Below are 17,160 nucleotides of genomic sequence, written 5' to 3' on the forward strand. Positions count from 1 at the left end.
TTGGGCTCATGGCAAATTCAGGTATTATTATCAGAAGAAGTTTCCAAACAGAGCTATTCCATGACGCTACTGTATATAGGACTGCACAGAATCCTGCCATTTGTCCTACAAGACTGTAATATTCACAAGTGATCACACTAAAAGAAAATGTTAACTGAAAGCTCTCTGGAAATAAAAAGAGAGAGAAAAAAACATTTTCTTTCTCTATCAATAGTTGCGTGTTAACAAAAAGGAAACTCATACATTTTACAAAATCAGATAGACTCCATATTAAAAAAAAAGTGACCATTGTTATTTACCATTTTAATCACAGGGTATTTTATTGGGTAAGTAAGCTTTATTAGTTCCGCTGTTCTGATCAAGAGCAAGTAGTAATTTCTTTCTTTCTCTGTAGTTACCACAAAGGTTAAAAAATAGTTCTAACTGTGAGATCTGCCACAAGAAAAAAACACAATTATAACAAAAATAATTTAGTAACACATTCCAGCAATCTCTCCTCTAGAAAGCTGAAGGAGTTATTATTCTATTTGTGTGGACTCTTCTTCTCTTTCATATGCTCCATTGGTTTCAGTAATAGTTATAATGTAGAGAAAAATATGTCCTGCAAAAGGCCTTCACAGCCTTTTCTTTGTTCCATAAAAGCTCATAATAATCAATAAGGAAAAGTCAGAACTAGTCAGAGAGATATTATTTACGCAGCAGAAAGTGTAGGAGAAAACTTAAAAAATTCCTAGGAATAATACTTGCACATGAACTAGACATTTAAAAGGGAGGATATTTGGAAAGTTTATCTAAAAACTAGCTATAAGTTTGTATGCAATTAGAAGTATTGTCATGACTTACGACAGATATAATGAGGAAAGAGCTTATTAAATGCAGAATTTTCTTCAAGCCATGCCATTCCTCCCTCCTTATTCCTAATTCATTACGGAATGGTAGTCAGAACTTCTGACAATAAGAATCTGATTGCCTGGGTGCCTGAGAACTGAAGATAAGTAATAAAATCCATTGAAGTGTTTAAATACAGGAACCAGAGCTCACAGTGCAGCAGTTACATTCACGTGGGAAGGCTTTGAATGTGGATGGAACTAATTAGCCGTCATGAAAGACTATGTTATCATGGCACTACTACTCCCAAAACTATTCTAGTCTCTTGACCTGTCAGGCATTGGTACACAATGAACACCAAATTTCTAAATAGTTATGGTTATGCTTTGTTATCAAATAAGTCATTGTAATAGAAACAGACTATTTTGAAATAGAAATATTATGAAAATATAAATGAAATATATATGTATATAAATGAATATGGATAAATGAATAAATAAAAATAAATGTGTAAATTAAATAGAAACCGTAAATGAGAGCAATTGAGAGCAAAATGTACACCATATAAGTTGTATAATGGGATTTCCCCCTCGATTAGGGCTAATTGAATCCTCCTGTATGAATGTCCTCACCACACTTATAATCTGAACTTCTCTGAAAGATAAATCATCACTTTGGACTAATAGGTCCCAATTAAGGATTTAAGAGTATCTAGTGTGCAGGTTAAGAGCTTCCAATTTAGTCTTCTTCAGAAGAAATCCAGTTCATGTGCAAAGACCATGCTGGAAACTAAATCATATGTGATAAGCCAGGACAATCAAGACATTAAATTCCAAACTGTGCTACTGCCCCAAGCTGAAACAGCCCAGGCTGGAGGTGATTTTTGTATGGAGAGTGGAATGATGATGGGCTTCTATCATACGTAGTAATGATTGTTGATGACAAGGTTGGTCTGACTTCCCTTCTACCACATTTTAACTATCAATGGCAAAAGTTATGTTAGACACACCTAGACACTTGTAATTTCTCCATTATTATTACTACTACTACTACTGCTACTATTATTATTCTTATTAATTATTTTTCCATTTACAGGAATGGCAGAAATGTGCCTTGGATTAAATTAATGAATACTTATGACAATACTCTTTTTTTGCAAACAAGGATTTGTAAGTGAGACAGAAACATTCATAAGATGTCTGTATGAAGTTTTACTTCTTGACTTGTGTTCCTAAGTCCTGTGCCTCTGAATGTTCTCTGTATTTAGAAATAATGGCAAGGGAAGAAAACAACAAACAGTAAATGGCTTTAATATCCTAGTTCATTATACTCAATAGTGCAGGAGGTAGACATGATTTCTTCCATAAGGCAGTAATTTGTGGAACTAAGAGTGAGGGAAGAGAAAATTTATCCTTATTCCTGCTAAAACTAGCCTCGAGAATTGTACATGCAATTCTGTTTGTATTTATCATCTTTAAATAACATTGTGCTACAGTTCCAGGCAAACCTCGGCTTGTGATTAGCCACACACAGATGAACACGGCTCTAATTCAGTGGCACCCTCCTGTGGACACTTTTGGCCCGCTGCAGGGTTATCGCCTGAAGTTTGGTCGCAAAGACGTGGATACATTTACAACCATGGAGTTCTCAGAGAAGGAAGACCACTTCACGGCCACAGACATTCACAAAGGAGCTTCTTACGTCTTCAGGCTCTCAGCTAGAAATAAAGTGGGCTTTGGGGAGGAGATGGTTAAAGAGATTTCTATTCCTGAAGAGGTACCCAGTGGATTTCCCCAAAATCTTCACTCGGAAAGCTCTACTGCTACATCAGTTCAATTAACTTGGCAGATGCCACTCTTGGCAGAGAGAAATGGCATTATCACCAAATACACCATCTTGTACAGAGATATCAATGTTGCTTACCAGCCAGTTGAACTCCCTGTTGTTCCTGCTGATACCACTATGACACTTTCTGGCTTAAAACCAGATACCACATATGATGTAAAAGTACGTGCGCACACAAGCAAAGGGCCTGGTCCATATAGTCCAAGTGTCCAGTTCAGGACACTACCCGTGGATCAAGGTAGGATTTGTCTGCTTATGGCGTTGACCTTTAAAGGAGTATCGATCTTTGGATATCAGTGTTTTTGAAGCTGTAAATAAAACTGACCAGCCCATTCATAAAAATAGGTTCATCAAACACAAAAGGTAAAGTATGTAAATCTTAATATGTTTTGGATGCCTTAGAATTCAGTTGTCCCTTGCCAAGCAAGTTCTGGCTAACATCTTCACAATTTTTTCAGGTAAGGAAAATGTACGTGTTGGGTTGTCACTAGATAACAGTGAGAATGAGTTAAAACGTGGTATTTAAATATGAACAAACAGGTAGGAGAATTGAATCCTTGTTGTGTTTTGACCTAAATGGAAAGTCAATACTCCCAGGTAGCAGTGGAAATATGACAAGATCTAAGCTCCAAGATTTTGTTTATATACATTGTTTCTTTTTTTCCAGCAGTGTTTGCAAAAAATTTTCATGTTAAAGCAGTAATGAAGACTTCTGTTTTGCTGTCCTGGGAAATTCCAGAAAATTACAATTCAGCCTTGCCTTTCAAAGTAAGTTACTTTCCATTTGTATGAGAGACAATGCAGAAACTAGAGGATGTCATTCATCTGGTTGAGTAGCTTACTGAATATATGGGTTTTTTTGGTATTGTTGTATTTAAGAATGCAAACTAATCAGCAATATTGACCCAAACTGTTAAATTCAGTCGTTTGGCAATATGAGCTTTCCACTGTTGTGGCAATATTTCCAAGTCAGGCTCACACTGGTTATTAGGCATGGTATGAACACCTTGCTAATTTGTAGTTTGTTGCTACTATATTTTAGAGAAAACAGTGAAAGGAAAGAATAATTTTCTTTTTTTTTTTTAATCATTTCTGTAATGACTGTAACTGAATACCATTTTGGTTTTTGTCTCCTCACATTTACAACAACGCATTTTTGCTTTATAACATTTTTACTCCACTAACTATAGCATTAGCCAGATAAAGAGACTCAATGTAATCTGTAGTCTGGCTGGCCTTTCTTCTGCATCATTCTTCATCATTTGTGTCATCTCAGGCAGTGGCGAGTGAAGATTGAAGATCAGTATTTTATGAACTAGATGTTGCAAAAACCTTTCTAAATAAGGAGTGTGAATGAAAAAGTCAAGGTACCTTTAACAACAAGTGTGCCTTGATATAAATACTGGATTCAAGCAAAACTACTGAATTTGAATAAGTTAAATTGGATTTTAGGAGTGCTTACACCTCTTTAAATTAATGTAGTTCTTTTTTTCCCCTGAAAGCGAGAAGTTTAATTGCAGTAGTGAATTCAGTACTATCTTACAGCCTAAAATGCCCAGTAACTTTCATTTTAAATTTATAGCTATGTTCATTCCTGAATTCAGCGTGACAGTATCAGTTGCCTTCTCTTAGTAACCAAAACCACCTTCAATTTATGTATTAACTTAGATCCTTTATGATGATGGGAAAATGGTGGTGGAGGTTGATGGACGTGCTACTCAAAAGCTGATCACTAACTTGAAGCCAGAGACATCATATTCATTTGTGCTGACGAACAGAGGGAATAGTGCTGGGGGTCTTCAGCACAGAGTGACAGCAAAGACTGCACCAGACGTGCTTCGCACCAAGCCAATCTTCATTGGAAAGACCAACTTAGATGGCATGATAACTGTGGAACTTCCAGAAGTACCTTCAAATGAGAATATAAAGTGAGTGAATGAATGACATACCACTGTTTTTTATCTCCAGAAAGATGATTATTCCTATTGTTAATAAAATCTAGAGCTGTAGTGGTGAACCAGGGCTTTATTCTTCATAACGGTGCAGAGAGTACAGCACTCTGCAGTAGTATTTGGACTAATATTGGACTAATATTTGACAGTACTAAACTGGGAGTCACTGTTGACTCTCTCGAGGGACAAGAGGCCTTGCAGAGGGATCTAGACAGATTGGAGCATTGGGCAATCACCAATGGCATGAAATTAAACAAGAACAAATGCCGTATTCTGTGGTTAAGATACTTGAATGCATCCAGCGGAGGACAACAAAGCTGGTGAAAAGGCTGCAAAGTATGAGGAGCGGCTAAGGACTTTGGGTTTGTCTAGTTTGGAGAAAAGGAGGCTGAGGGGCAACCTCATTGCTCTCTAAAGCTTCCTGAGAAGGGGAAATGGAGAGGGAGCTGCTGACCTCTTCTCCCTGGGATCCAGTGACAGGATGCGTGGGAATGGCTCAAAGCTCTGTCAAGGGAGGTTCAGATGACATTAAGAAACATTTCTTTACCGAGAGGGTGGTCAAACACTGGAACAGGCTTCTTAGAGAGATGATCAATGCCCCATGCCTGTCAATGTTTAAGAGGCATTTGGACAATGCCCTTAATAATTTAACTTTTGTTCAGTCCTGAAGCGGTCAGGCAGTTGGACTAGACAATCATTGTAGGTCCCTTCCAGCTGGAGCTATTCTATAAGTTTGTCACTTAGCCAAGTATATAAGACTGAGTAAAATTTGGATGGAAATATATGGAAAAGGATTGTCCTTCAGTTTGTAGGTGCTTCTCAGAATGCTTTTGCGTTTCATCACTGATTTCAAATAGCAAAGAGGGATTAAGGAAGCCAGTTGTGTTTTGAACAACAAGAAGAATGGATAATCCATTGATGGGTAGCTACCATGCTGCAGCACTTTGGAGTACTCAGACTCAGGCATTCCAGATTTACTTGGAGTTTTAAAGAATTGTTACTACACTTATATTAATTCGGATGAATTAATTATGAAGGTTTTTATGAAAAGAAAAATCTCAGATCCTCTCCACTGGTCCCAGAAAGAAAACAGGAGATTTTGCTGAAAATTTGGCAGAGAGTTTACTAGAGGTTATTAGATTTTGGGGGAAAAGGTGCTGTGGAGAGTTAAATAGCAGAAATAGGACTAAAGAGCTGATAGCACACAGTCAGCAGGGATTAGAAAGGTTAGACAATAAAGATTTGCCAAGAAAACATGAGGCATGTTACAATCAATAAGTGTTATTACTCTGCTTATAGTGATTCCTGTTGGTCTATAAGGTTCCCATGTGTAATGTAAAGGAAATGGGGAGGAAAATGAGCAAGTCATTAAATATTGTTGGGGATTCAACTTGTTCTCTCCCTGGTGAATTTTTACGGACGGCTTTGTAGAAAGCTGCTCCCCTTTTTCATTACTGACAGAGGATTTTGAGGGAGGTGAGGTCAAGAAAGAAATGACTTTGAGACATTAAAAGGATGAAAAACTGAAAAATGTAGCCATTATCATTAGATTGAGTAAGATGCGGTCAGTAACAAATGCAGCTAAGGAAGGCTGAAGATGGAATGAGTCAAAGAAGATTTATGAGGCAGAGCATTCACACAGAGAAAAAAGTGCAGGGTAGCTGGTCAAACAATAGCAGAAGATAGCAATGGAAAAAGAGCTGATGCCCTTCCTTTTATGTGGTGTAAAAGGCTAAGTAACATCAGGAAAGGTACATTAAACCTATGGGGTCCAACTGCCAATTTTGCAAATAATGTATCTCCTCTTTCTATATCTATTTCTAAGAAGATGTGATCATGCTTCAGATAGAAAAACAAAACAACAAAAAAAAGATTGACTTGATCTTGGAAGGAGGCATACCAAAGCAACTACATACTGAACGGAAAAATCTTACTTGATGCTTGTTGGAATAAGTAAGATTACTGCAACTATAGTCTTTCTATGGGAAGAACAATTTTGTGTAGTAGCTATATTGACATTTTTACAGTTGCTGTTCCTCTGTGGGTACATCATATGCTCATGATTGTCTCCATCTTACTATGAAGTACTATACACTGAGAATCTTTCAATAATACTAATTACACAGAAGGTGAAACAGTTAATGGTTTCCTCTAATGAATTATAGGTAAATACTAATGGGATTGAGGGTAATGTTATAAGATCCTTTGTAATTTATTAAAGATGGTAGAAGTAATTTTCATTATTTCAATGTTTGATGGTGATACAGCATACAAATTGGAGCAGAGCTCACTTTATGCTAGGTAAAATGGATCTCTTTTGCTGGTGTCATCTCAAGTGAGCAATTTCTTCATTTTCCTGTAGTATTTTGGGCTAATCCAAAGCAATTTTTATGTCTAAAGGACAGTTAATGTTTCTCTGGATCTCGTCCATCTTTGCAAAGTCTTAGGTAAAACCAGAGTTGTATGGAAGACTTTGGCCTTTGTAATACTCAGTAGTTCAAGCAATATCCAAGCAAACATTCCATTTCTCACCCTTCCCCCACAAAAAAAAATCCTCAAAACAAACAAGCAAATAATAAAACAAATAATAAAACAAGTTTTTCAAGAGATGCTGCATTTTCTGGAGTTAGCTAGAAATAACAGAACTTTGTTGTCCTTAACAATTTGCAGCACTGTGTATTTATGTGAACAGTTTCATTTTTCCTTTTGCTGTTGATGTACTTGTGCTTTCAGCTTTAAAATACTCTGTATATGCTGAAAGTCTTAGTGGATGATCAAAGTTATGAGTGGGAGGAATGCATGAAGAAAGTGTGAAAGAGTGTGAAAGTAACATTTACATGCTGGATGTTCCTTGATTGAAAAAAAAGTATGGACACTGTTAGCTTAAAAAAGAAAAAGAAGAAGAAGAAAAAAAAAGGATAAGTAAGAGACTGGTGTGGAGTTCATCCAGCAGATGTATCTTTGATGTCTGAAAGACATATAGGGGTGAATTCTCAATTGCTTTTTGTCTTGATTCTTAGGCATCTGTTAAAGAAAAGGTATGTAGGTTCTAGTTATTGTATACATGGATAGAGCAGAATTCACTAGGATCTGTTATTCATGTAACCAAAGAATTTTTAAAATACATACTCAGGTTTAAAAACTGAGTTCAACCAGCCTTGCTAGTTTTGAATAAGAACATCGGTGTAAAAGATGATTTATCATATTGTTACTATAAGAATGCATGCTGCAGATTTAATTTAAATACTGGAATACAACAAGTGAGCAGCAGTTAAAAAACTGTGGCCCGCACTTCTTGTTTCCAGCATCTCTTGTTGGATCTCAGCATTTCCACAGAGAAACTTCTCAAATTTCTTAACACAAGAATTAATAAATGTGTGCATTTACTACGGCAGTTAAAAATCCAAAGTTTTGTTACATTTCTTTTATGGGAACGAGCTTTATTTAAGAAGAGACCATTAAAATGGACCAATGGCGTGCACTGGTACGGAAGAAAGATAGTTTATAGAGTCAGTTTAGATAGAGATAGTTTTTGATCAATTGTAAGGCAAATCCTTTTCTGTAGACTGTCTTTTATTAATTACTTCAGGTTTTTCAGCTGCATTGCTTGAGTAAAATGAATAGTCAGTGCTGCAGAAGGTTGAATAGGCTGTAAAAAATGGCAGACTGGAAGAGAAGAAGATGGTCCATGGGACATAAAAATTATCTTCCATAATGGAGAGCCAGAGACACTTTCTAAATAAGCTCTGTTGTTACTAGAAACAAAGGAGAACAGCTTCTTTCCCTCTCCTCTGAGATGGAGAATGCTTGACTTTTTGACAAGTGTGTTTATCAAGAAGATGTATATTATACCATCCTGGATGTCCTGCTGTTGTGATTCTACTGCTTCTTTCCTCACACTAATGTGAAATTATGGATCTGTCTGACGTGTATCCAGGCTTTGTGAGGGAAACAAGGAAAGTGCCTTATCTCTATTATGCTAGAAAGTATAATTTACTAGTCTCCATGGGGGGGAGGAGGAAAATATTTTCAGGAAAATGTTTCTGAGGAAAACTGATATATGTAATTTGCAAATCCTAGCTGTGAAGAGAGCATACATCAAGCTCTTTTCTCTATGACTGTGAACAGAATACTTAAGTAGATAAAGCTGATGGTGATTGATACTCAAAAGTAAAGACTGTGTGGGTGGAGTGTATGCTATGTCTTCTTTATTTTCTGGTTTTAATAGTATTGGCATCAACAAACACTTTATGCTAACCTACTATTCTGATTATACATGAAAATGGGGGAAGATGGGGTGATAATTGAGATTTAAATACATGGTAATATGTTTCAATTTAGGGGGTTGGGTTTTTTTCCCAGTGTGATGGTGACAGGGCACAAATATCCCATGGCTCTTGTATTTCAAATGAAATAATAAACTGCAGTCAAACATGTAGGCATTTTAGAACATTGTAATTAAAGTTTCTTATACATATTTATATGTTTACATGAAAAGGCAGGTAATTACTGCCATTTGTTTGTCAAATGTTTTACACTGGATGTGGTTTCAAGAGCGTGAATCTTTACAACTATGTTTGGAAGGCTGCAGTGGCATAATAGTGTGAAAAAGTTTGCTCTCAACATACCGCTGTTCTTTTAAGTTCCACTGAACAGACACCTACTCCATCAATTTATCTATTCCTTTTCCTTCAACTTCACTTTTGTCCAACTGTTTCCTTTACAGAGGTTATTACATAGTTATTGTGCCTTTGAAGAGGTCTCGTGGAAAGTTTATCAAACCATGGGAGAGTCCAGATGAAATGGAACTAGATGAGGTACTGTATGTTTTTGTTGTCGTCATCTTCTTTATTAAAGATACAATCTTATTAGTGGTATGTGATTAACTCACCAGTTTTAGAAGTTTTGGTTGTCAGTATATTTTATATTTATATTTGAATTAGTCTATGGGGACTGAAACAAAAGTTCAAATTACTTAAATTAGAAGACAATAAAGACATTAAGTTGCAATAAAGCACACAAAGTGTCTGATCTTTGTTGGCATTAATATTTTATTCTTTTCCTATTGTAAAGCGTAATGGAAAAGTGCAGGAGGTGAAATGAGTTGTCAGCAAAAGCTTAATCACCAATGATATGAACTCTAATAAAGGTCTGGTTCATTAGTGGGGTGTTTACTAAGCCTGTAACAAATGCTAAATTGCAATTTGCACTGCAATTTAACATTTGACCTTCTTGCGATGTTTTTACCTGATTCTCACATACTGTAATGCTTCTGGTTAGAAAACTTTTACAGTAGTCTCCGTTCTACTGACAGTTTGTGCTCAGAAATAAAGGAATGAAGTAGGAAAGAGCAACATTTTGTCATCATTCGACACTATAAATGACATTAACCCAAAGTGTGGAAGTACTTTCATTTTAGGAATAAGCCCAGTAACACTAGAAATCAATTCATTATGTTATTGACACAATAATAATTCCAGGAAGTATAGTGTCAGCATTCAGTCCTGTCTTCTGTTTTACTGAAGGACAATATAGCTCATGCGAGTTTGTGTTTTTTCTTTCAATCTGTAAATTTGGAATAATACTAATATTTACATTGTAAAGCTCTTTTGAGAGCCCCATATGAAAGCCCTGTACAAAAGACAGGTGGTGGTGGTGTTATTGTTATTGTTGTATCTCGCTAGGATATTAGATCTCATTCAGATGCTATGGTAATTTGTACGTGTAATATCTCTGCAATTCAAAGACCAGAAATCAAAGTCAGTTTCTTTACTCCTGATTTAGTGATCTTTTGACTGGATCCTGTCTATTTTTCCATTTTCTTTTGGTGGATTCAAGAGTTTTATGTTACAGAGATGCTTCACCATATGCTTCCCTGTAATACAATCTCTGTAGTAATGATCACCTGCGAGCAATCACAAGGCTTTTTTCCCTCCTCCAACCGACAAAATGATATAAATTTCAATGTTTGCACAAAATGTAAGGAAAATAAAGACCAAACTAACACTGCTGTAGAAAGCTTTCAAAATATAAACAGAGGTCTTTCAGTCTTTAGTCTATTTTCTGATCAGAAACGGCAAAGAAGAATATGTACAGCACCAGGAGAATCCTTAATCAGAAGATTAAAAACAACTGTTCAAAGGAAGGCATGGTTTTCATTACTGCTGACTGACTGATTGAAGCCTGTGTTTCCTCTTGACCAGTTTCATTTATGTGATCATCTCATTTGATTCAATTGCAGCAGTGACTTGCTTTGATCTATTAACTTCTTCCCTTTAAAAGAACTTGGATCGTAAATGCTATCAGCTCATGATCATAGTCCTAGGTGACATCAAATACAGTTAAACAGTAAAACTCTGACAGCAAGACCCATACAATAATGGAAAATTGTTTAAATATTACCACCCACTTTTAAAATCCAAAGACTGTAGTCACATTCAGCAGCATTAACAGATTAAAGGATAGGTGCAGATGACATTGAACTTTTTGGCAATTAAATTCTACGGTCCTGCTTGATTCCCATAACAAAGGGTCGTTTTAATCATCCTGAAAGTTGCAGTGCATTAATCTGTATAACAGATTGATAAAGAGCATTTATTAATTCAGAAATATTTGGGTCAGGATGGGTTGTTTCCCACTTCTACTGATATAATTGAGACCACATTGTAGAATTAATGGTGGAAGAAATAAGATATGCATTGACTGGAAAAAGAAAATTATTTCTGATCCCTTGATGTATCTTTTACAATTGCCAGCAATACATATAGTAAGTACTGAGTAGGGAAAAAATCAAAAGCAGGCAGCAACTGTATTTCATGTGAAATCATCCAGTTTCTCTTACTTAAAAGGCTGTTTTACTTCCAGCTTTAGAAAATATATGTATATTGTTATTAGGTGTACCATTCCTGACAAACATGTGAAAGCGGTGGCACAATAAATAAATTCGGAAAAAAAAACCACAAAAACTAACCACACTACTCTGTGAGCAAATAGTTCCTAAAGGTCAAGTGAAGATACTTGCGCATATCTTTTTTTAGTACAGTCTCAGATATCTGGCTAGTATCAGAAAGGGTCAGGCAATAGATTTTCCGAAGTATGTTCCAAATACTTTGCGTAAATTGTCAGAAGAAAAGTATTTGCTGAAAACGCTACCCTGGAGTGTTAACTCCCATACATAACTGACCAGTCCAAAAGACTCTCCAGCCTTATCGTAGTTACCTAATCTTCCTGGTTCCTTGAATCTCAATTCTGAAAGAAACTAAGAGAGATGCAGAATCTTAGAGCAGACAATGGACTAGATATTCTGTATCTGAAAATAATAGTTATTAGAGATACAATCCTTTTTCATTAACTCAGAATTTCATTTTATTTTGAGTACCACGAGATCTAGTGACTTTAAATAGATATGCCATGCAAATAAATGAAATATAAACAAAATATCATGATTTGCAGTAAGAATTACCTAGTAGGATTATTTTAGATTTGTAAGCAATAAAACCTTAATAAAAACCCGCATGGTAAGTCTTAAATCAATTCAGTAAATTTGTTGAAATCCTGATATAAAGTACAACAGGAGATATATGTGCAAGTAATGATATTTGGCAACAACCCCATTTATACATGAAACATGAATGAGGCCAGAGGTTCACCTGAGGTCTATTCAGTCATGTGTAATCAATGTCACAGACAAAATTTTTAGCTACACACAAAGATACCTAATTTTAACTGGCCTTATGTGATGAATAACCACCTTTGGAAAAGTTGAACGCATTTTGTTTGACTCAGGCTAATTAACTTCTGGCATTCATAGCCAAAACTCAGTTTCTGATCACTTCACCCACTGTAATACAGTACTTCAGCATTGCTATCTGTTAAATATATGCATTTTATGTTACTAATTCAAATGCAAGGAATAATTAAGATCAAACATTTTTCTTCCCCTTTCAATCTCAAGCTAATTTTGATTGCAGTACTCTTGCAGTGTTTTGACATTTTATTATGAGTTATTTAAAATCTAAATTGTAAATATGGTGTAATCTGGAAACATACGATAAAGAATTCATTTGAGGTAGTCACACAAATAACTTTAAATTCAAGTGGAAACCATACCCATAAATGAAAATATCAGTTATCTTCAGGGATGGCTCAAGCCATGTACTTCTCCTTGTACTGCAGTTCTTACAGCTCCTGACTTCCAGTTAGTATACATATCACATTGTTATTACCTGAATATCTACCTTTGTAGACCATGGCAGAGACTTCAGAATAGTCAGTGCTCAGCACTCTGCATAGCTGTTATTATCTTTATAAAAGATGGCTTCATATGGATACAAACTTTTCACAGAGTGCTTCCCTCAGCAGATCTTATAAGGGCTGAAGCAACCTGGAACAAACTTTGATTATTCTCTGCCTCATGTTCTGCCCTCAGTAACTCTACCCAGGGCATAGGAAGCTACCAACAGATGTGAGAGTCACCTTCAATAAAGCAGCTAAATAGAAATCTTCTTAATATTACAGTTCTCTACTGCTCTCATTTTTATACCATGCAAATTTACTCTAGCTGCTCATTAAACTGTTTGGGAAGAATGAAAGAGAAATATGGACTTCTGATTGTAATAGTCCTTGAATAATGAATAATGATTTCTAGTCTCAAATTATGGCCAGTTCTTTTTTGCTCAGGGGATCCATTGCAGTGTACCAGCTTTTGTGTTGGAGCATGGAAATTGATAGAGTTAAATGAATGGAAAATCTCTGCAACAGAGAACAGACTCAGCCTTAGAGCTGGAAAGCAGTTGACTGTATAGATCGTCAAAGGAGTAACATCCAAATGCCCTCAGTGCTAAGGAAGTTTGCATCCAAGTAGTACAGGTTGCTTCCATGTCTATTTGCAGCCTGTGTTTGAAATATGTACTTCAGTTAGAAGGGATGTTAGAGTAATCAGTATTAAAAGTTTCCGTCTCACAAACAGCGTGAATAGTAGATTGTTTTACATGCATCGGAATTGTTAATTGTGTAATTGCAAAATATAAGATCCCATGTGGGGAAGGCAAGAAAAGATGTGCTAGCTAGCTGAGGCCTAACAGTGAAGAAGAGGCTGAAGCAAGAGAGCTTCCCTGACTAAACATGTTCTTTAAAATGAAAATATATAGTGAAGATTAGATTTTAATTTCTTTTTTTATTGATCTCTATCTAGATCTGGAGATTTGTCTCCTCCTCCTAGCAAAGACGTTTGTGATAATCTATCGTATTAGCACTGTTTGTGTGCTGAAAAGCCTAAAACAAATCTGTGACCTTGGAACAATTTATGTTTGCAGTCTGACACTACATAACATTGAATAAGTTTCATAAGCGAAAAACGAGGGGAACCATAAAGAGGCTTTAGAAATCATCACTTACCAGCCAGGAAAAGTTCAGGCTCCTTGTAATCAAATCAGATTAATATTTGTTGAATGCCAATATATCTAAAGTCATAAAAGATATTGAATAAGCATTTGTCTGATTTAATAAGTAATTCATCAATGGCTTATACCAGCTAAGCTTAAGTTCCTTCATTAGTTAGTATAGGATTTACAAGTTTGAGCCTAGCATCTAATTTTCTCGTACATGTGCTGATGTAAATTTTGGCTTTGTTCATCAAAAGAAATGTTTTATGAAACAAGGAAAAGTTACATTTTGAAAGTCAAATTAGGCAGTTAAAATCTGAAGTGTGGGTTGTGTATGGTAGGGTGGTAAATAATATTTTCTAGTCTAGCAGTAGGAAAGTTGTCTTAGGATACATAGGTCCTGTTATTGATTCCTATCACCAATCTATTGTGTTGTACACACATGTTGTACAAACCATGAAGAACATGACTTTTGGTGATTTTGTACAAATAAAATGGCCATCAATTTCAGGTTTGGGATGGAAGATATGTTTACAAATCACTCCTATAAACTCTTCTGCACTTCCTTTACTGTTTGTGAAGTACATTGGAAAGCACTCTTTTCCCTGAGATGTTCAGGAATTTAATATTGCCAGAATGCTTGGTAGTCCTCATTTAGAGAGAAAAAAAAAAAATAGCTGTTCATAGCTACTTAGTATTGAATTTTTTGTATTTCAGAGTTACCAGAAAAAGTTAAAAATAGTAAATATAAATTGATTTTCAAATCTTGGTTTTTTTTTTTCAATTTTGTATTTTTTTTCCTGGTTTTTAAATAATTACATCATATGACTTACTAAGTTTTGTTGTATCAAACAGGAGATAAGAAAGTACCTTGCATATTCATAGGGCGGGAGAAAATATTGTGCATTAGGAATGTGATTCTCCCTTTGAACTCGGCACTGGTGAGGCCACACCTCGAATACTGTGTTCAGTTTTGGGCCCCTCACTACAAGAAGGACATTGAGGTGCTGGAGCGTGTCCAGAGAAGGGCAACAAAGCAGGTGGAGGGTCTGGAGAACAAGTCTTATGAGGAGCGGCTGAGGGAACTGGGGTTGTTTAGCCTGGAAAAAAGGAGGCTGAGGGGAGACCTTATCGCTCTCTACAACTACCTGAAAGGAGGTTGTAGCGAGGTGGGTGTCATCTCTTCTCCCAAGTAACAAGCAATAGGACAAGAGGAAATGGCCTCAAGTTTTGTCAGGGCAGGTTTGGATTGGATATTAGGAAAAATTTCTTCACCAAAAGGGTTGTCAAGCATTGGAACAGGCTGCCCAGAGAAGTGGTTGAGTCACCATCCCTGTGGGTATTTAAAAGAGGTGTAGATGTGGAGCTTAGGGACATGGTTTAGTGGTGGACTTGGCAGTGTTAGATTAACAGTTGGACTCGATGATCTTAAAGGGTTTTTCCAACATAAATGATTCTATAATTCTGTTCTATGACTGACTTCACACATATATATATATACATACACACACACACATATACAATGTGTAATAAGATGTGTGTATATGTGTGTCCTCAGAGAAGATATGTTGCCTTATTAGCTTTCCCCCCAGCCCTCCCAGAGACAACAATATCAAACACTGAGAATTGATCTAATTGTTTTATGTTTGTAATCTGGGCAGTGCAATTGCTACCTAGTATCTTATCTTAACAAGGATGACAAGAAATTGGAAGACTTTGCAAGAACTGATTTAGTGATACTGACACGCCCCATGAAACGTGGATAAATTGTATTTTTGTGGTACCTGGTCCTGCATTAAATGTTCTCATTACATTGTCAATAATTTACATTAAAATTGTTTACAGTTATCTTTCTGTTCTTGCTTTCTCTCTCTCTCTCTTTCCCCTTCCTTCATTCTAAAGCTGCTTAAGGAGATAGCTAGGAAACGCAGAAGCATTCGTCTTGGGAGAGAAGTTGAATTAAAGCCATATATTGCAGCTCACTTTGAAGTTCTTCCTACGGAGTTCACGTTGGGGGATAAGAAGCATTACGGTGGCTTTGAGAATAAGCAACTGCAGAGTGGTCAAGAATACGTCTTCTTTGTGTTGGCTGTAATGGAGCACTCAGAATCTGTAAGTTAGTTAATATTTTTCAATCCCAAAATTAGCTTTCTACAATCATGAAAACATTTTTTCAATGCTTACTCCACTTCCCAAAAGCTATTTTTTTTACAATAGGTTTCAGAGCATCTCTAAAGTGAGTGTTTCCTTGCTTAGTTCCAATTAATTCCTTGAACTTTTCTATTTTCTTGCATCTTTATGTGTTACTTCTGTGTGTAACTGAAACCTAAGGGTCACCTTTTATTAGCTGTGTTGTGATCCTTCGCAAATTACATGCTCTGCTATTTGAGATCATTGACACAGGTTCTGAGGCATGAACTTCACAGCAGCATCTTTCCCAATGTATTTTAAAAAGAGTTCCTCTCTTGCCTTAATACTACCATTGAATAGTGATGTTGGAGACACAGGATTCTTGGAACGATCCATTGAATCAGAGACATGCACAGCTAGCCTCTTTCATTACAGTTATTCCCTAACAACTTTATCAGTGAATTGTTAGAAATTTAGAAAATAATTCAATAATAAGGAAAATTCCTGAGGTGAGCTAAATAATGAGCTGTCATTCCTCTTTATGTAATTTATCTTATAGTTATGTCCCTTTATGCTTGAGTTGATTTACTGCATGTAATATAGTAAAAAAAAAAAAAAAAGACAGAAATGGGACTGTTGAAAGAAGTTGCAATACACATTAACATTTTAACATACAGTTATTATGTATCTTTCTAATTGGTACCTAAATCTGACAGATACATTTGCTGGCTCAACCACTTGAAACTGCCACACCAATAATCTGAATTCTAGTCAAATGCTTCCAGTGTGTAACCTTACAATTGCTTTCTTCATGTTAACAGAATTTGCCTACTTAGACACAATGAGGAAGTAGTTTCAATCTGAATACTTTCGGATACATAGCTTCATTTGAAAATAAAGTAAGTGCCTCCTGGAAGCTCTAACATAAATCGAAAGTTCCCCTTTCACTTTTTGACAGTAGACAGAGAATTCTGAAGGTGCTGCGTCAGAAAGATTCAACCTGGACAAAGTAGACAGCTTTT

At 36.0% G+C, this 17,160-nt stretch overlaps 1 protein-coding gene across 1 annotated transcript in view; it reads left to right on the top strand.

The window, feature by feature from the left end:
* PTPRD (protein tyrosine phosphatase receptor type D) overlaps positions 1 to 17,160 on the top strand; it is a 1,348,716-nt gene that overhangs the window by 1,234,995 nt on the left and 96,561 nt on the right. The window contains exons 26-30 of the mRNA XM_075138097.1: positions 2,324 to 2,911; positions 3,341 to 3,441; positions 4,342 to 4,601; positions 9,352 to 9,442; positions 15,911 to 16,120. Coding sequence (XP_074994198.1) covers positions 2,324 to 2,911; positions 3,341 to 3,441; positions 4,342 to 4,601; positions 9,352 to 9,442; positions 15,911 to 16,120 — 1,250 coding nt within the window. The remainder of the gene's footprint in view (positions 1 to 2,323; positions 2,912 to 3,340; positions 3,442 to 4,341; positions 4,602 to 9,351; positions 9,443 to 15,910; positions 16,121 to 17,160) is intronic.

Source organism: Calonectris borealis, chromosome Z (assembly GCF_964195595.1).
Source record: "Calonectris borealis chromosome Z, bCalBor7.hap1.2, whole genome shotgun sequence".
Taxonomy (NCBI): domain Eukaryota; kingdom Metazoa; phylum Chordata; class Aves; order Procellariiformes; family Procellariidae; genus Calonectris; species Calonectris borealis.